Source organism: Crinia signifera, chromosome 1 (assembly GCF_055691185.1).
Source record: "Crinia signifera chromosome 1, ASM5569118v1, whole genome shotgun sequence".
Taxonomy (NCBI): domain Eukaryota; kingdom Metazoa; phylum Chordata; class Amphibia; order Anura; family Myobatrachidae; genus Crinia; species Crinia signifera.
The window spans coordinates 215,383,414-215,404,550 of NC_139217.1; the positions used below are offsets into that span (position 1 = coordinate 215,383,414).

General features: G+C 40.5%; 1 protein-coding gene across 1 annotated transcript in view; it reads left to right on the forward strand.

The window, feature by feature from the left end:
* Positions 1-21,137, forward strand: part of LOC146068713 (protein unc-13 homolog A-like) — a 334,746-nt gene that overhangs the window by 131,462 nt on the left and 182,147 nt on the right. Inside the window, exons 15-18 of the mRNA XM_083179255.1 lie at positions 15,403-15,474; positions 15,569-15,788; positions 18,974-19,201; positions 19,991-20,132. Of these exons, the coding sequence (XP_083035381.1) occupies positions 15,403-15,474; positions 15,569-15,788; positions 18,974-19,201; positions 19,991-20,132 (662 nt within the window). The remainder of the gene's footprint in view (positions 1-15,402; positions 15,475-15,568; positions 15,789-18,973; positions 19,202-19,990; positions 20,133-21,137) is intronic.

The window sequence follows — 21,137 nt, forward strand, 5'->3', positions numbered from 1 at the left end:
TCTGGATATAAAGAAGCAACAGAGGATTGTTTATACACAAAATTACATCTCCTTATCCTTATTTGGTAAATCATGTCCGAGAAAGACCGTGTAGTTATTCTCCTCATTTAGGCCAGTTGGAGACATGGTATCCATCAAGAATATCAGTTGTGTCTCTTGTTTGAGAAGTTCTTTATCCCAATCTCCTCTCCGTATGCCCATTTCCACCTTCAGCATCCCAAATGCTCTCAAACCATTCGCATTTCCCTTATGGTATCTTGCAAAATGTTTAGCTACAGGTTCAGGATTTTGAAATTAGCTTGATCTCTCTTGGCATTTTTATACTAAGGAGATGCTCATATAGGGCCTTATTTTAGTTCACTCTTTCTGACAAAATCCTTCTTAGATGGACAAAACCATGTGCACTGCAGGTGGGGCAGATGTTACTTGTGCAGAGAGAATTAGATTTGGGTGAGTTATTTTGTTTCTGTGCAGGGTAAATACTGACTGCTTTATTTTTACACTGCAATATAGATCTCACTTTGGAGTAAAACCCCACCCAAATCTAATTATCTCTGCACATATTACATCTGCCCCCCTGCAGTGTACATGGTTTTGTCCATCTAAGAAGGAATTTGTCAGAAAGAGTGAACTAGAATAACCCCCATAATCTCGTTCTCAGGGGTCTTCGTGTTTTCCCTATATAATGTTTCCCGCAGTGGCATGCCAGGCTGTAAATCACCCCTGCCGTGTCACATGAGATGTACTTTTGTATCTTTCATTTTTTGTTGTACCTGTCCATATAGGAATCTCGTGGGCTCATATATGGGCAAACTCTACATGTGCCACACTTAAAGGATCCTTTTTTATTGATGATGGGTTTCACTTCCTTTTCCAAATGGCTTGGACTAAAATGTCCCTGAGGTTACAACTTCGCCTCCAGCTTATATCCACTTTCTCTCCAAGGATCTCCTCTAGGTCCTTATCCGTTCTCAGGATATTGATATGCTTGTTGAGTGCTCTCTGGACCTCTCGCCATTCCTGGCAAAAGGTACCTATGAACCTAACTTACCTGTTGGGCTGTTATTTTGCTTTTTGGCACAAGGCGTGGTTCTCTACCACATCCATCTGTTTCTTTTCTTGCTCTGCGTATGGCTCTGTTACTATAGCCTCTGCTTTTAAGTCAAGTTGGTCTGCCCTTTCATTGTATACTGATGGTTTAGAACAATTTCGTCTTGTCCTTAGGTATTCCCCCTTGGATCACTGGAGGGAAATGTGTACACTCCCAGTGGAGCAGTGAATTGGTTGCCGTACTTTTGCGGAAAATATCAGTGTACCGTGTACATCTCATTATTGTCTATGAAGACCCGCTCTCTTTCCCACCACCCCAGGTACAGGTTTGCATACGTGGGGGCACATGTGCTCCCAATAGCTGTCCCCTGCACCTGGAGGTAAAAGGGATCTTCACACACAAAATAGTCCTTGGACAGAACATAGTGCAGCAATCTTACAATGAAGTCATTCAATGGTGTGTGTCGATCCATGCTCAAAAAATACTTGGTTGCTTGGATACCAAAATCATGTATGATGCTTGTGTACAAGCTCTCGACATCACATGTAATGAGCCACGAATTCTGGTTCAGAGTGATGCCCTGTAGCTTGTTCAAGACATCCATTGTATCACGGATATAGGAGGGTAAAGTGATGACAAATCTGCTTAGATAATGGTCCACAAATTGGCTCGCTTTCTCTGTGAGCCCCACTATGCCAGACACAATGGGTCTCCCTGGTGTATTCTCCTCACATTTGTGGATCTTGGGCAACAAGTACAGGGTAGGTATCCTTGCGTTCTTAACCACCAGAAATTCAAATTGAGATTTTGTTATGATTCCATCTCTTGCTGCCTGTTCTGTCATCTTCTGATAGACTTCTGTGAAGTCGTTTGTGGGATTAAAAGTCGATTTCCTATAGTACGACGTGTCACTTAGCTGCCTCCTCAATTCTTTCTGATATTTTTACAGAGACCATAACACTATGTCCCCCCCTCTTATCGGAGGTTTATACAATTGTGTCTTTCCACTCTTTGATCTCACGCAGTGTATCTCTCTCAGATCTGGCCAGGTTATCATTCAGGTTATAAATACTATGGTAACTAGGTGATTCATCGCGCCCTATGGGCGCTCTTCACACCGTCGTCAGGGGCTGCGCCCCCTTAATTTGTGAACTTTTTAAGGTATAAGCGTCCGCTCGCCACGCTTCGGGCTCGGTGGCTCTCTGCGCTCGCCACACTTTATATTCTCAACTCCACGCCGACGTGGATAGTAGGGGTATGAAAAGGTCAGAGGACTCGCACCGCCGCCCCTTGCAGGCTCGCTGCACTCGCCACGCTTCGGGTTGCCGTCAATCGTGGCGTGACGCTACCAATGGGGTTGGTTAACTTTTTAACCATGACGGGGCCATATACAATATGAAATGGGTCATATTGGCCCATTTCACATTGTTTGCTATGTAAAATGGACTTAATCAAGTCCATCTCATCTTGTGCCATTATAATGGCACAAGACCGACGCGATGCTCCCGATTTCAATGTTAAAAATATTTTAACATTGAAGCCTATGGCAAAATCGCGTCCATCGCATCAGTCGCGTCGCGGGCCATGTTAATGCCCGCGACTGACGCGATGCTCCTGATTTTGCCTTTGCCGGCAAAATGGACCTGATTTCAAAGGAAATCGGGTCCATCGCGTCCATCGTGTACCTTAACAAGTACCCCTGATTAATATGTAAATAGACATTAGTAAGTTATAGATGGACTGGATATCAAAAATGATGTTACAGAGATCGATCTATTTTCTCATATTAAGAGAGACAGATACGTTTTTTAGTATGACACCATCATTATGTTCAGAGATGTATAGTACATTCATGAGAATAAAAGGATTTTTGTATAATAATAATTAATAATAATAATTCATTAATAATGATTCATCAATGAAAAAGTTAATTATTTTATGGTTTTTGATTGCTATAATTACTAAAAAAATAAATAAATAATGAAATATAAAAAAATGTAAAAAAAAAAGATATATATATATATATATAAATTAAAAAAAATAATTAGAAAAAATATATAAATACAGGATAAAAAATAATAAATAAATAGAAAATAAATAAAAAAATGAGGAGATTGGTAACAGATTTTTTTCCAAAGAGAATATGTATTAAATGATCATAAGGATAAATGCTATGCACGTGGAGCAAGTCATGTGGATCACAAACTTACAACCAGTTCGTCACAGAGCGCAAGTTGGAGATGTGGTACCACCATGTTAAGTGCCCCATATGCATGGTGTAACATCATCCCTGCTCTTGAGCTCCACATGGTGGGGGGGGGGTGTCTCGAGGGAGCAGCCACTTGCTCCACGGGGGGGGGGGTGTCTCGCCGGAGGAGAGTCTCGCTCCATGGGGGGGTTTGTGACGCAGAGGCTCTTCATGGGTTGGCAGCAGCTGCTCTCCATGGGGGGGGGGGGGCGGGAGATGCATCGCTCCATGGGGTGGGGAGGGGAGAGCAGAGAGGGAGACGCTCACCTTCACCTTTATCCAGGGGCTGCTCCCAAGTGGCCACCCTCCAGTGGCTGGCACCCTAGGCAAATGCCTAAGGCTTCCTCGTGGTGGCACTGGCCCTGTATCTGACAGAGATACTCCTTGTGTGGCAATTCCTTGTTCAGAACTTTAAAAAAAAAATTTAAGTAATAATTTCCTCACATATAGATGGAGATCCTTCTGAAATTCAAATATGTTTATGGATTTAGTGGGTGAAAAGGAAAGGCCCCTATTGAGGATGGAGATTTGGGCTTCTGTGAGGGTGTGTTCAGTCAGATGTATAATTCTTAGGGAATCGGATGGGATTATCTCTTGTACCGTCTGGTTTCTTTGCAGTCCTCCATCCAATCCCTTGGCCCTCCTTTTCTTCCCCCTCCTGGTTCTCCTCCATCTCGTTCCAGAATCCTTCTGGTGTCACTGGGGCTGACCCCTAAAAAATCACGTCTAGGCCTGGCAGTGTAAGATGTGTCAGTTTGTTCCCCTTCAGAGGAATCCACATCTGATTTTGTTGTATACCCTGCAGTATTGTTGAGGGATCTTTTTTTGTTGGTGAAATTCCACCTGTAAACTCTATTGGTTGTAAAATCACTAATATCCCATTGCAGTATTCCTTTCTTCCTGCTGATGAGCTCTTTTTCTATGCCCTCTAATTCCAGTTTTATATTATTTTGCAATTTGTCTAGGCTTTCAAAGTTCTTCAATTTATCGCCAAGACTGGTAATCTCCTGAGCGTATTTGTCTAGCATGATTTCTTCATGTTTTATGAGGACATTTATAAGGTTAAAAGAGCAGGTGGTATCTCATTTGTCAATTCATAGGACGAAAAAACTCTGGGTCTAAGACCTCTTGGGGCTATTTGATTTCTAATATAGCTTCTCAAATGTTGCCTTTTTCCAAAAGGTCTTTGTTTGTTTGGCCAAGGCCATTTTGAGGGCATATATATCATTTAGCCAATCCTCTTGTGTCATATCAATGTGGGTGATATCTTGCTCTAGCATTGTTTCCAGACATTTTTTTTCAAGTTTGATTGTCTACTATTAAGCTCTTGACTTAAACTGAAAGGTTGAGGTGCCGGCACTGATGTCGTAAATAATGGGGCCTTTCCTTTTCACCCACTCAATCCATAAACAGATTTGAATTTCAGAAGTATCTCCATCTATATGTGAGGAAATTATTACTTAAAAAGTTTTTAAAAAAACAATCTGAACAAAGCTTTAGCACACAATGAGAATCTCTGTCAGACACAATGATTAACGACCCTTTCCAACCATGAATTGATCAATTCCTGGACAGTAATGACATGCAGATGTTGCAAATACTACACGATCTGTCTGAAGTGGATGAAGTAACTGAGACCCCAATGACACAAACCAATGAGACTCAGGGTACAGTATTGAAATATAAATCCACATTTGTACCTGATCCCTCGATTTGCCCACATGTTAAAGTATTTATTGATCTTGTGAGCAGAGAGTTCGATGAAATAGAAATAAATAAGGGGACACATAAACTACATGATAACCTGGACAGATCTGAGAGAGATGCACTGCATGAGATCAAAGAGTGGAAAAACACATTTGTAGTGTTATGGTTATGGTGTTATGGAAAATATCAGAAAGAACTGAGGAGGCAGCTAAGTGACACGTCCTGCTATAGGAAATTGACTTTTAATCCCACAAACAACTTCACAGAAGTCTATCAGAAGATGATAGAACAGGCAGCATGAGATGGAGTCATAACAAAATCTTAATTTGATTTTCTGATGTTTAAGAATGTAAGGATACCTACCCTGTACTTGTTGACCAAGATCCACAAATATGAGGAGAATCCACCAGGGAGGACCATTATGTCCGGCATAGGGGGCTCACAGAGGAAGCGAGCCAATTTGTGGACCATTATCTAAGACAATTTGTCATCACTTTACCCTCCTATGTCTGTTATACAATGGATGTATTGAACAAGCTACAGGGCATCACTCTGAACCAGAAACAAGCATCATACATGATTTTGGTAACCAAGCAAGTATTTTTTGAGCATGGATCGACACACACCATTGAATGACTTCATTGTAAGATTGCTGCACTATGTTCTGTCCAAGAACTATTTTGTGTGTGAAGACCACTTTTACCTCCAGGTACAGGGGACAGCTAGGGGGAGCACATGTGCCCTCACGTATGCAAACCTGTACTTGGGGTGTTGGGAAAGAGAGCGGGTCTTCATAGACAATAACGAGATGTACACGGTACATGTGTTACTATGGTTACGATATATCGATGACCTGCTCATCATATGGGAGGGGGAGATAGGTCTATTTGTTGACTTCATCAACAAATTGTATCAAAATGACCTAAATCTCAAGTTGACTTACCATATGAGCCAGCAAGAAGTGGAATACATGGATCTCCGAATTAACGTGGAATCAGATTGAATGATCTCCACTGAAATTTTTCACAAAAGTACAGCAACCAATTCACTGCTCCTCTGTGAAAGTGCACATTTCCCTCCAGTGATAAAAGGCCTCCCAAAGGGGGAATACCTAAGGACAAGACAAAATTGTTCTAAACAAACAGTATACAATGAAAGGGCAGACCAACTTGACTTGAGACTTAAAAGCAGAGACTATAGTAACAGAGCCATACGCCATACCGTCGTCAGGGGCTGCGCCCCCTTAATTTGTGAACTTTTTAAGGTATAAGCGTCCGCTCGCCACGCTTCGTGCTCGGTGGCTCGCTGTGCTCGCCACACTTTATATTCTCAACTCCACGCCGACGTGGATAGTAGGGGTATGAAAAGGTCGGAGGACTCGCACCGCCGCCCCTTGCAGGCTCGCTGCACTCGCCACGCTTCGGGTTGCCGTCAATCGTGGCGTGATGCTACCAATGGGGTTGGTTAACTTTTTAACCATGACGGGGCCATATACAATATGAAATGGGTCATATTGGCCCATTTCACATTGTTTGCTATGTAAAATGGACTTAATCAAGTCCATCTCATCTTGTGCCATTATAATGGCACAAGACCGACGCGATGCTCCCGATTTCAATGTTAAAAATATTTTAACATTGAAGCCTATGGCAAAATCGCGTCCATCGCATCAGTCGCGTCGCGGGCCATGTTAATGCCCGCGACTGACGCGATGCTCCTGATTTTGCCTTTGCCGGCAAAATGGACCTGATTTCAAAGGAAATCGGGTCCATCGCGTCCATCGTGTACCTTAACAAGTACCCCTGATTAATATGTAAATAGACATTAGTAAGTTATAGATGGACTGGATATCAAAAATGATGTTACAGAGATCGATCTATTTTCTCATATTAAGAGAGACAGATACGTTTTTTAGTATGACACCATCATTATGTTCAGAGATATATAGTACATTCATGAGAATAAAAGGATTTTTGTATAATAATAATTAATAATAATAATTCATTAATAATGATTCATCAATGAAAAAGTTAATTATTTTATGGTTTTTGATTGCTATAATTACTAAAAAAATAAATAAATAATGAAATATAAAAAATGTAAAAAAAAGATATATATATATATATATATATATATATATATATATATATATAAAAAAAAAAGAGGTTTATCGGAGAGCGCTGAATTATGTACCACCTAGTCACTTTAATAAAATATAAAACAATGGTAGAAATTTTGTATAACAACAATTGATTGATTATTGTCCCTTTCCCGAATGAAACGTGGAGTTCTTGTTCAAAGGTAAAAAAGTTCTTTATTGAAACCCAACGCGTTTCGTCAGAACGACTTCCTCAGGGGTAAGACTAAAAATGGTACAGAAAGAAAAAGCAAGGGGCATATTTTCAATATTGGATCACTACGTATCAATATCCATACAATAGGTATAATTTCATTAATCTTTGAGTACATACCAGAATAATATTTTCCTGAGTGTATGATCAACGTTAATAATTCATACAGGATAATGATAAAATCTAAAATGCAATTAAAATAACCAATGAATACAAATAATAACATAAACAGAAGAGCAAGCAAGTGAAGATAACGGAGGATACAGGAGAGTTATTGGATCTATGTCCTTGATTCATTGATCCCGAAAGGGCTCAATGAAAACATTGATATAGTTTCATTCTTATAAAACAGCAAAAAACTCCGAATTTGCAGCTAATGGTGAATACACCCTCTAAGAAGGGTTCACAACTCTATTCCCATTATTTCATCCCCCCCGTATTTTGCATTTTTTTACATTTTTTTTCATTAAATATCAGGTAGAAATTAGTAATAATTTTGTATTGATTATGTCTAAACATTTTTCAATGTACATTACAACTCAAAGTGCATCTGTATTGTAAAATACAACTCAAAGTGCAAATTGTATCGTAAATCATAAATTGTACATTCCAAAGGTATGGCTCAACCAGTGTTATTATATGGTTAATTGCCTTCTGGTTATTATACTATTTCCTTTTTTCGATGTCCATGAATATACATCTATAAGCAGTGTAAATTAGGTTATCTTAGTTTAAATCCCTATCTTAGGGATGTCCCCCCCCCTCTCTTATTAATAGCTCACAATATTATATTACTTATAGCTCACATTAATATTCTCACATATTCTAAGTTTATTGCAATATAGTGGTCCCCATTAATAGCGGTCCATTACATTAATACACTTTATAATATAAAGGAATTACTACCAAGAAGCACCCTTCCTTTAAATCTGTACATAGGATATGTTAATAAGATTATTATAATGCCTTGCTCCGCACTTTTATAGAATTAATACTCACAATGATAAATGCGCGCCTATTTGCGCTAAATTATCGTAAGGTTATTATAATGCCTTGCTCCCCACTTTTATAGAATTAATACTCACAATAAATGTGTGCCTATTTGCGCTAAATTGTCGTAAGGTACTCCCCCCTCCCCCCCCTCCCCTATATTAAATATACACCCCACATATGTCAATGAATGCACATATTATATATTTTGTATATACGAAATTTCCTATACACCCCCCTTCACCATATTTAACATACACACGTAATGAATATATGAATTGATACGAGGTTGCACTTCACTAATTAAATTAGCATAATGAACCATACAGTAATTTGAAAAAACCCCTGCAGGGATTAAGAAGTCAACGCACAACTGTAAAAAGCTGGAACATTGATAGAATACACGCTAGGAAGCACATATTACTGATAGGAACATTGTTACTTAGTATTGCGGGGACTTATTTGATGGTGCACCTTGTATTGGTGCACGCATACATGGACGTGCGGTCCACCGCTAAAGTCCAGCTATATGGTGAGCCGCTTATATCCATGGGGACACTTTAGGACAGCGCACCTAGTGCAGGCCAGCTGGGACGCATTTTAGTTGATGTGCGGACCAGTTTTAAACAACAGAAAAATTCCGCCCACACAGGAAGTAGTCAGGTGGAACGCACACGAGCGGGCGTGCGTTCCACCACACCAATTAATAGAATTGAACCTATTATACATTGCTCTAACTTTTTTTCTTATATTGGGTGATAATAGTAGGTTGCGATAACACAGCCTATCCACTTATTATATCTATTATACAGCTATTTAGGACGTTTTTTGACAATTGTATACCGGAAGTAGATCTGGGTATATTTCCCTATATAAAGGCTCCACTATTCACTAGGCAGTTGTCGTCAGCCAGTGAAGGAGCTACTCAATACTGCTACATTGTGGTGAGTTAATACCTCTGGAATTCTTGTAGTTACTTTGTTTAGTAACATTCTGTAAAACTGTGATACATCTTTTAAAGCATTACCAATGATTTGTACTGCTTTTCATGATACCCTAATACTTGTAAAAAACTGTATTGTGCTTCTATTTCTTTTGATCATGCCATTTTTTAATCATGCCATTTACTATATATATTTCTAAAGGCTATGTTATGTAAATAATGGCTATTATGGGATCTGTTTAATTACAGTAAACTGAAGGAATATCAGATAAATATAGAAATTGGAATAAATTATACTATGTTATTTCCCCGCTCCCCAATATATTGGATCAAATTATTATCGGCAAACGGTGATTTTCACCAATCTAACATCCATAAAAAACTTATCCTTTTTAGGTGACATATATTTGGGAAGTGATTTCTCAAAACCAAGTCACTTTGAAATTATCCACTGGTTTTGGAAAATTTTACCTACTTTTACACGGTAGGTCTGATATAAATTCCCTCTTTTATGGAACCCCTTATTATGAAATTATTAATTAGGTATAACATTTTTTAGATTCTGTGAGTCCCACTCCCGATGATCGTTGTGTCTCTTTAAATCCGTAAGGCCGTGGTGGCCTTCCTATTTCATCCACCATTTTGGTATGTAATGATCATTTAACTCCTATAATGGATACATATTTTTCACTAGTGAATGATTACTTAATTTGTTATTTAGGTATGGTGACCCCTATAACCTAAGACCACGCCTATCCATATTGGATTCCTCATACTAGATCACTTTTCTACTGGTATGTAGTCTATGGTATTATATTTAAACAAATTCCATTCCATTCTTGAATTTTGTAACTTATTATTATTTTGGTTTACCCAGAAATCCTTATAGTGCCTTTACGCCTAAAGACCGGGTACTTACTAGCTAAAGGAAAGCTTCCCCCTGAATCATCTAACTGGGGGTATGTTAATTAATTAAATAAATTAAACTACTCTGTGGTTACCAGTTAAATGTTAAAATTAAGCTATTAAATAAATATTTTCAGACCCTAAAAAACTCCGATATTCCCGGATATTCATCAACATCCAATCATCTAGCCAGTTTGGCGTTCACTTACCTTTCACGGGTATATAGCCTGGCGAAACACCAGCCTTTATCCTCCGTTATCTTCACTTGCTTGCTCTTCTGTTTATGTTATTATTTGTATTCATTGGTTATTTTAATTGCATTTTAGATTTTATCATTATCCTGTATGAATTATTAACGTTGATCATACACTCAGGAAAATATTATTCTGGTATGTACTCAAAGATTAATGAAATTATACCTATTGTATGGATATTGATACGTAGTGATCCAATATTGAAAATATGCCCCTTGCTTTTTCTTTCTGTACCATTTTTAGTCTTACCCCTGAGGAAGTCGTTCTGACGAAACGCGTTGGGTTTCAATAAAGAACTTTTTTACCTTTGAACAAGAACTCCACGTTTCATTCGGGAAAGGGACAATAATCAATCAATTGTTGTTATACAAAATTTCTACCATTGTTTTATATTTTATTAAAGTGACTAGGTGGTACATAATTCAGCGCTCTCCGATAAACCTCTTTTTTGTGTATCTCTTGCCTGACTCCCACTAACAGGGGAGCCTTATCGGAGTAGCAGCAGATATTAAGAACTGTTAGCGCAATACGAGGTCCATACCGTATTTATATATATATATATATATATATATATATATATATATATATAAAAATTAAAAAAAATAAGTAGAAAAATATATAAATACAGGATAAAAAATAATAAATAAATAGAAAATAAATAAAAAAATGAGGAGATTGGTAACAGTTTTTTTCCAAAGAGAATATGTATTAAATGATCATAAGGATAAATGCTATGCACGTGGAGCAAGTCATGTGGATCACAAACTTACAACCAGTTCGTCACAGAGCGCAAGTTGGAGATGTGGTACCACCATGTTAAGTGCCCCACATGCATGGTGTAACATCATCCCTGCTCTTGAGCTCCACATGGTGGGGGGGGGGGGTGTCTCGAGGGAGCAGCCACTTGCTCCACGGGGGGGGGGTCTCGCCGGAGGAAAGTCTCGCTCCATGGGGGGGTTTGTGACGCAGAGGCTCTTCATGAAATAGAAATAAATAAGGGGACACATAAACTACATGATAACCTGGACAGATCTGAGAGAGATGCACTGCATGAGATCAAAGAGTGGAAAAACACATTTGTAGTGTTATGGTTATGGTGTTACGGAAAATATCAGAAAGAACTGAGGAGGCAGCTAAGTGACACGTCCTGCTATAGGAAATTGACTTTAAATCCCACAAACAACTTCACAGAAGTCTATCAGAAGATGATAGAACAGGCAGCATGAGATGGAGTCATAACAAAATCTTAATTTGATTTTCTGATGTTTAAGAATGTAAGGATACCTACCCTGTACTTGTTGACCAAGATCCACAAATATGAGGAGAATCCACCAGAGAGGACCATTATGTCCGGCATAGGGGGCTCACAGAGAAAGCGAGCCAATTTGTGGACCATTATCTAAGACAATTTGTCATCACTTTACCCTCCTATGTCTGCCTATGCCAGAAACAAGCATCATACTTGATTTTGGTAACCAAGCAAGTAATTTTTGAGCATGGATCGACACACACCATTGAATGACTTCATTGTAAGATTGCTGCACTATGTTCTGTCCAAGAACTATTTTGTGTGTGAAGACCACTTTTACCTCCAGGTACAGGGGACAGCTAGGGGGAGCACATGTGCCCCCATGTATGCAAACCTGTACTTGGGGTGTTGGGAAAGAGACAGGGTCTTCATAGACAATAACGAGATGTACACGGTACATGTGTTACTATGGTTACGATATATCGATGACCTGCTCATCATATGGGAGGGGGAGATAGGTCTATTTGTTGACTTCATCAACAAATTGTATCAAAATGACCTAAATCTCAAGTTGACTTACCATATGAGCCAGCAAGAAGTGGAATACCTGGATCTCCGAATTAACGTGGAATCAGATTGAACGATCTCCACTGAAATTTTTCACAAAAGTACAGCAACCAATTCACTGCTCCTCTGTGAAAGTGCACATTTCCCTCAAGTGATAAAAGGCCTCCCAAAGGGGGAATACCTAAGGACAAGACGAAATTGTTCTAAACAAACAGTATACAATGAAAGGGCAGACCAACTTGACTTGAGACTTAAAAGCAGAGACTATAGTAACAGAGCCATACGCAAAGCAAGGAAATAAACAGATGGATGTGATACAGAACAACTCCTTGTGCCAAAAAGCAAAATAACAGCCCAACAGGATAAAGTTAGGTTCATAGGTACCTTCTGCCAGGAATGGCGAGAGGTCCAGAGAGCACTCAACAAGCATATCAATATCCTGTGAACAGATTAGGACCTGGAGGAGATCCTCAGAGTGAAAGTGGATATAAGTTGGAGGCGAAATTGTAACCTCAGGGACATTTTAGTCCACAGCCATTTAGAAAAGGAAGTGAAACCCATCATCCATAAAAGTGTGGCACGTAAAGTTTGCCCATATATGTGCCCATGAGATTCCTATATGGACAGGTACAACAAAAATGGAAGATACAATAGGACATCTCATGTAACATGGCAGGGGTGATTTACATCCTGGAATGCCCCTGCTGGAAACATTATATAGTGAAAACATGAAGACCCCTGAGAATGAGATTATCTGAGCATCTCCTTAGTATAACAAATGCCAAGAGAGATCAAGCAAATTTCAAAACCCTGACACCAGTAGCTAAACATTTCACAAGATACCATCAGGGAAATGTGAATGGTTTGAGAGCATTTGGGATGCTGAAGGTGGAAATGGGCATACGGAGAGGAGATTGGGATAAAGAACTTATCAAACAAGAGACACGACTGATATTCTTGATGGATACCATGTCTCCAACTGGCCTAAATGAGGAGATTAACTACACAGTCTTTCTCGGACATGATTTCCCAAATTAGGATAAGGAGATGTCATTTTTTGTATAAACAATCCTCTGTTGCTTCTTTATATCCAGAGGGTACTTTACTTATTGGGAAGGATATATAGGATAAATAACTATAAAATGCACCTTATGCCGTGCCAAAAAACCCTCTCTTCTAAAATTGCATCCAGGTGTTTTCTCATTGAAAACACCTGTTTCATCGCAAATCTAATAGGGTGCGATCTTTCAAATCCCTTGAAAATTCGCAAGAAAATAGACCTGTTTCTTGCAGGCGATATTGAAAGATCCATGTACAGATCAGCGAAATCTGTGCATGGTTCTTTAAAAAAAAAAAAGTTAAATATAAAAAAACAGCATGCCACTACCCCCCCCCCCCCCAGCACAACCACTCCAAGGCTGTGGGTGCTGATATTTTTGTGCAAAATACAATTTTTAATAACATTGGGTTGTGCTGTAGAACTACAAGTCCCAGCAAGCCTTTACCTTGAAGTCCCACAGCATAACCATTGTAAAAATAAATACACCCTGAAATGTACAATTTTATTCACATACATGCACACTCCCATGCAGGTTGATCCCCTTCTCCAGTAGCACTCTGTGGGATCAAATAAAAAAAAACGCTATACCCGGACCAACGCATGTCTCAACCAATCTGGGCTAAGCTCAGCCCTGATTTGGATGTAACCATCCGAGGGAGGCTTGCTGGGACTTGTAGTTCAGCAGCACAAGTTAATGTTTTCTTGGGGGTTTTTTTACACAGTAAATATCCAGCCTAGGGGTGGATGGGTGCAGTCTGGGTGGACCCTATTATTGGGGGAAATGCCCCCACTCCACTCATACAGCTGCGGGACCTTGTATAAAAAGTGTTCCCTGGCTGTGACATTACTCCGATTACTCCGGTTGTTGCAGCACGGTGCTGGTTCCAAAATACGGGGGACCCCTAGTCTTTTTGTCCCCTGTATTTTGGTTCAAGAGCCCAGTGCTCGTTTATTAAATATGGGGGGAACCCAACAATCCCCCCCCCCACTATTACATTTTGCCCTGCAGATGTAGTGCTTCTCTTCATTGCAGGGGCTGGTGGTGGATTCGCCATGCGCCAGCCCCCGCCAGACTTTGGAAGGGGACACGCGCGCGTCCCCTTACAACGGAGCTCCCCCCGCCGCCAGTCCCCGCCACGTTCCCCCACCTCCCCGCTCCCTCCCCAAACTCTTCCCATCTCTGCAAAGCGGAGACGGGCACGGTTCCCAAACCCCGCAGATGGGAAACAGGGACGCGTGTGCGTGTGGGGCGCTCGCGCTTTCCAGGCAGATGTAGCATCCGCCCCACTGCTGGATGAGCGGCGCTACATCTGTATATGTGGTTTGAGTCAGATATGTATGTACACAAGACCTGTACTCTCACCCTATATGGAGGTAGCCTCTGGGGTGCCGTATAAATAGCAGTGTATATACAGTGCTATGTAAATACAGTAGCTCCCAAAGGGAAAACAGCACTCACCAGACTTCAGCAGTAAAGGTCATCGGGAACAGTGGGTCCCGTTTTTATTTAAGTAAATAAGGAGCCTGCCAACGTTTCGGTCCTACAGGACCATTCTCAAGGCAGTTGAATTCCAAAGAGGCAACAAAAAAACAGCATGGAAAGGGGTAACAGGGATGTTTCAGATGTATGCACCATTGAACCATGTATTGTTTTGTTTCCTTTTGGATGTCAGTTGTGGTAAAACAATGTTTAATTTTGGAAGTTCAGGTAAAGTATTATGCCAATTATTGAATACAAATGCAAAGTTGCAACAGGTTATCAAGATTATCTATACACATCCCACATATGACAGCCTATATTATGGGGCCCTATAAAATGACTATTTGACTTTTCAGAAATCAATTACAAAATTGGATTACAAATAACAGCTGACGCAAGGCAACGCGACAAACATGGAAATTAGACAAATCAAATATAATTGCTGATTGGTTTCAATTTGTGCACATGATTAAACCAATTAGTAAGTTCACAAAAGATGAAAACCTATACTTTGGAAGTGGACTTTTTAACACTTGAACTAATGGCTTTTCCTGATAAGATAAAGGTGATGACCATATCCTATTTTCCCTTTTTAGTCCTTGGTCCAATCCCGAAAAGCAGGAATAACATCTGCACTTGCAACAAGCACTTTAAACAATGAAGAGCTAGTAAGTATTACATCTAAATTCTATATATAATGTCTCTATTTAATAAAGTACATTTATTATGTCTAACGTCAATAATATTTTGTGATATTTCCAGAAAAACCATGTTTACAAGAAGGCCCTTCAAGCTTTAATTTACCCAATCTCCAGCACTACTCCCCACAACTTCGAGGTGTGGACTGCCACAACCCCCACCTACTGTTATGAGTGTGAAGGGCTATTATGGGGCATTGCCAGGCAGGGTATGCGTTGTACAGAATGTGGAGTCAAATGCCATGAAAAATGCCAGGACCTCTTGAATGCTGACTGTCTGCAAAGTAAGCACTAATTTTGGTGTATATTGTGTCATGTATAAATTACATTCACAAATAGCTACAGTATGTTAGCTCTTGGTAACATGTTTGTAGACACACTTGTCTTAATTCTTCGAAACCTAGTGGAAATACTCAATATTTTCTTATCTGCCATCACAAAATGTGTCTCCTATAATAATCCAGTAGGTACAGATGTGTACTCATACATATAGTATAATCTCACAGCATGTTGTGTCACATGCCTGGCGTTAGTGAGCTGCAAGGTCCTGTGCAACTCTTCTAGCTCATTTTTTTTTGAAAATGCATCCTAGTCACAATTGAATGCAACTATGATGCAGGAGAAGACTGGGCTGATTCATTTGATTTGTGTGTGTGGTTAAGTCTCTCTACACGTTACATTTGCTTCACTTGCGGTGCACATGTTGTTGCCCAATTTGAGAACAAATTGTCCTGCAATCAGGGCTGAATTAGGCCCTATATACTGTTCAAAAAAGATATCGGGTGACATTTAGTAGGGTGACATTTAGTAGGATTTCGGGTGACATTTAGTACAAGTTTAATACACACGGAGCCTATTCATTCCAACTCACCTGTCTTGATAGAAGATCGGTCCCCTTCTCCAGTAGAATCGATAGTGGGGTACCTGTAGAAGCAAATTATACTCACATTGCTGATCTTTGAGGCTTCTCCAGACCCTCCGCAATGCTGTCCGGTATCTGGGGCAAGTTTGTTTAACATCCGGAGCTCTGTTTTTTTTTTTTTTTTTTTACTATTTGTACTGTTGGGGCACTACTAGACCCAGCGAGCCCTTTATTGCCCCGCATGCTGGGAATTGTGGTTCTCCAAGTCCCTGCATGCGGTGCTGACTTGCTGGGACATGTAGTGCCACAGCAATACACAATAGTTTTTCTAATTTTTACACTATACTCAGCTTGATGCCCACCGCCCAGGGGCATCGAGGACAGTCCCGGGCTTCAGCATGGGCAGGTAAGTTCTGGAGGGGGGGACCCCTTCTTTGGGGGGGGGTCCCCACTTCCCCAAGACCCCTGCCCATGCTGACCGGTCAGGGGGAGAATGCTTTGGCCGGCGGGACTTGTATAAAAAGTCTCCCCCTGGCTGTGGCATTACCCTGCAGGCTGGTTGGGCCTGGTGCGGGTTCTTGAAATATGGGGGACCCCTACTCATTTTGTCCCCCTTATTTTGGGAACCAGGACCGGCTCAGGGGGTCATTTAGACCTGATTGCACAGCCACAAATTCACACAGCGGGCGATTATTGATAGATTGTGCATGCATACGGCCCATAGTACACATGCGCAAGGCCGTCCGGTGATAAAATCTGGCTACTTTTACTATCTGTAAGCCGTCCGCAAGGTGATTGACAGGAAGTAGGCATCTGGGGGGGTGGAAACTGGCAGTTTAGTGGGAGTGTGAAGAAAGATGCAGGCGTGCCTAGCAAGATGCTGGGAGTGTCTAAACATTTTAGAGTGTGTCAGCTCCAGGCCAGATATGCCTTTACCCATTGTGCCGCTGAGTAAGTTTCTGGCTACTCTGAGTCTGCATTGACTTGTACTCGGTGTAATTATCAGATGATGGTGAGTCTGTTACAATAGTTTTACACATATGCACTTGGGTGCGAATAGATTTTGTAGCCATACACATCCATTCGCAGAGATCACATTCATTTGCATGGGGGATTTCACTTTAGCAGGCGGTGGCTACCTCAATTTACGGCTGTGTAAGTAGGTTTGAATTACCCCCTCAGTCATTACAAGTCCCAGATTTATAAGTGTTATATATCAAATTAATCTGCACAACCTCCTGGTGCGTCCTAGTTGCATTGCACTGCCAGGGTAACATATTAATTTCACATGTGTATATGATATGAAGGGGAAGGTGTACCAAGCAATGTCAAGAGTGGACAAGTAAGACAGTGAGAAGTTAAAAAAAGGAGGGGTTGTGAAAAGTCCCAAGGCGCTATAATATCCTTGCTGCCACTGGACCAAAAGGGAGACCCACTGTAGTAGTCCCGCTGGTAGATGCTTCAGGAAAAAAGAAGGTCTGGTGGCGCTGAATATTGTATAGTCCACAGGATGATGTTGTCTCATAAAGTGGAGAAACAAAATATGAAAACTTGTGTTAGAGTAAAAAACACAATAGGAGTGTAAAAAGTGAAACACCCATATAAGGGGGATCCGTACCCAGACTCACAGGAAAAGGTGTGTGAACAAGTGTATCAAGGTATCTTTAAGGGACCACCGGCGTGTGTATTCTAGAGACAAATACCAAGTGTGTTGAGCTGGTATCCAGAGATTCGTACCGTACTCACTGTATATACAGGAGCTTGACTGGTCCTCTTCCTCTTTCCGCATACACGCCTCTGCCACGAGGTGATGAGAATAGGGGGACCTGTCCTTATTCACAAAGATACCGCTACGTGTGTATTACATCTACTCCTACAGTGAGTATGGTAGGCACCTACCTTGGCCTTTGAAATACTTCACCTGGATATACGGTTATTGTGTCAGTGAAAGATACCTTTATATGTGTCAAGCTCCTGTATATACAGTGAGTACGGTACGAATCTCTGGATACCAGCTCAACACACTTGGTATTTGTCTCTAGAATACACACGCCGGTGGTCCCTTAAAGATACCTTGATACACTTGTTCACACACCTTTACCTGTGAGTCTGGGTACGGATCCCCCCTTATATGGGTGTTTCACTTTTTACACTCCTATTGTGTTTTTTACTCTAACACAAGTTTTCATATTTTGTTTCTCCACTTTATGAGACAACATCATCCTGTGGACTATACAATATTCAGCGCCACCAGACCTTCTTTTTTCCTGAGACAGTGAGAAGTTGCCCATGGCAATCGATCAGCAGCTCTGTATAATTTTATAGTATGCCAATTATAAATGTTACTTCAATGCTGATTGGACAACTTCTCCAGTGGCTCATTACTCCACTCTTTTCACTGCTGATTGCATCTCCCCTGAAGTATCCTAAAAACCTCAGTGACAACTAGAAACTAGAAAGAGGTACACTAAACAACCTTACAGCTCCCAATTGTCATTTTCAAACACATGCCGTAAAATGACAGGATTTGATTGGTTAGTACTTTATATCTTTCCGAGCTTTAAACCTTCTACACATAGTAACAATTCATTCCATTTTCCCCTATAGGGGCAGCTGAGAAGAGCTCCAAACATGGGGCAGAAGATCGTACTCATAACATTATCATGGTTCTGAAGGATCGCATGAAAATCAGAGAGAGGAACAAGCCAGAGATCTTTGAGCTGATCCAAGAAGTTTTTGGAGTGATTAAAGCCACACATGCTCACCAGATCAAGGCTGTGAAACAGAGTGTGTTGGATGGTACCTCCAAGTGGTCTGCAAAGATCAGCATCACTGGTAATTAGGGGAGATTAGCTGTTTCTGGGTCTCTGTATACCAGAAAATATGGTATCCACAATCTGTTATATACAAAGTACATAAACTATAGATGGAACCCTTATCTTTTTATATTGCATTGTAGAAATCTAATATGTGCACATTTTTATTAGAGCAACAATGGAAATTAAGTCAAAAATAGTCTTACTGCATTCAAAGAAGTCCAACTAATTACATTTATAAGCAACACGTGAAGGGAATTGTGTAAATGAAACAATGTTGTTATACTATACTCATTCATACCAGCCTGCCCCTGCTCGAAGGCCCCTAAAATAGTGGGGCACTGGCAGTTGCCCAGTAAGCCCATCCATTACCTGAAGTCCTGATGTGTAGTTTTTTAAAGGTTCTATTCGAGGTAAGCTTTCGATTACTGTTTATCAAACAATACTGCTGGTGCTGGCAATTGAAGAGTTGCAGCTGACAGTGGCCATGGTTGGGTGCTAATATGTACGCAATTCTTTTGTTACTATTAGAATTTTTATGGCAAAGCTATGAATGGACAAAAACCTTTATTTTATTATTTTCTGTTAGTATTAAAAGAAAGGAGAGCTGGAAAAATGTGCTGAAGGCCTGTGAGTTCTCTTACCGCTGTCATCACCACTCAAATGCACAAGAAAACTTTTATTACTGTACTAAATTGTGGGAATAGATTTCTTATTGCTGTGACTATAAGTAAGCTGGACTTGATGTGTTTTTTACTAAGCGATATTTAGGTGAAAGTGGCATGCTGTACCTCTTACTGTGTTGCAGTGGTGTGTGCACAGGGTCTACAAGCCAAGGATAAGACGGGCTCCAGTGATCCCTATGTTACTGTACAGGTTGGAAAAACAAAGAAAAGAACAAAAACCATCTATGGAAACCTTAACCCCGTATGGGAGGAAAATTTTCACTTGTGAGTATATAGCTCAATGCCAGGAATTCCTATTGTTAATGTGTAACTTTTACTTTTGTCATTTTGGGGCTGATTCTGAGTTGTATGCTGCCACATCCATGTATCCACCATTTGCAGGTATAGAGTGTCTTACTTTATGCTAATACAAGCCCTTCTCTAGTTGGCATGGTAATCATGCCACCATTGGTTGCTCCATCAAAACTTGCACCAGCCGTATGCTAGCAGCAGAAACCCTGGCTGAGAATGGTGCCAATATGAGCAGTTAAGAGATATATGAAGTACTGTAGTGAAAAGAGTTGAAAAGTGTACCAGTGGAGAAATTGCTAATCATTACCTATCAGCCTTGAGATAACATCTATCAAGTGCATTCTATAAAATTATAGGTAGCAGCTGATTGGTTGCCATGGGCAATTTCTCAGCTTGCTCACTTTTCCACTCTTTTCACTAGTTCATGCATCCACACCAAGTCATTGCCCAGGAACATCCTGCACATTTCTAAGTCACTTTAGATGCCATGTGACTCAAATGAAACTGTGCAGACATGTATACACACCATGGACCATTAACTATTAATTAAGCTCCCCCCTCGCCAGCTTGTACATGCACTTTGCAAGTTTTTAGAGACTGTTAATGCACTAAGCCTTGGAGAGAGAAAGTGGAAGGAAATAAAGAAAAAGCCAGTTAGCTCCTAACTGTCACTTTTCAAACACAGAATTAAACTTTACAATTAAGAGGGGATTGGCTGGTACTTTGCAGAAGCGATGCTTAGTACATTCTTCACAATGTGGAACACCACTTAATGCATATGTACTAACAAATGTGATTAGTAATGTTAAGGATAGCTCTCCTGATAAGAGCTGTCATTTGCGATGTCCAGGTTTTGGCTCCAGAAGTCCCTCTTAACACACGCAGTCAGAACCAGCAACTGCAAGGGATGCTGAGAGGGATGAGAGAGGGATCCCACTCCGGAAGCTAACCAGAAAAAAGCCCATGGACTTCAAAGGG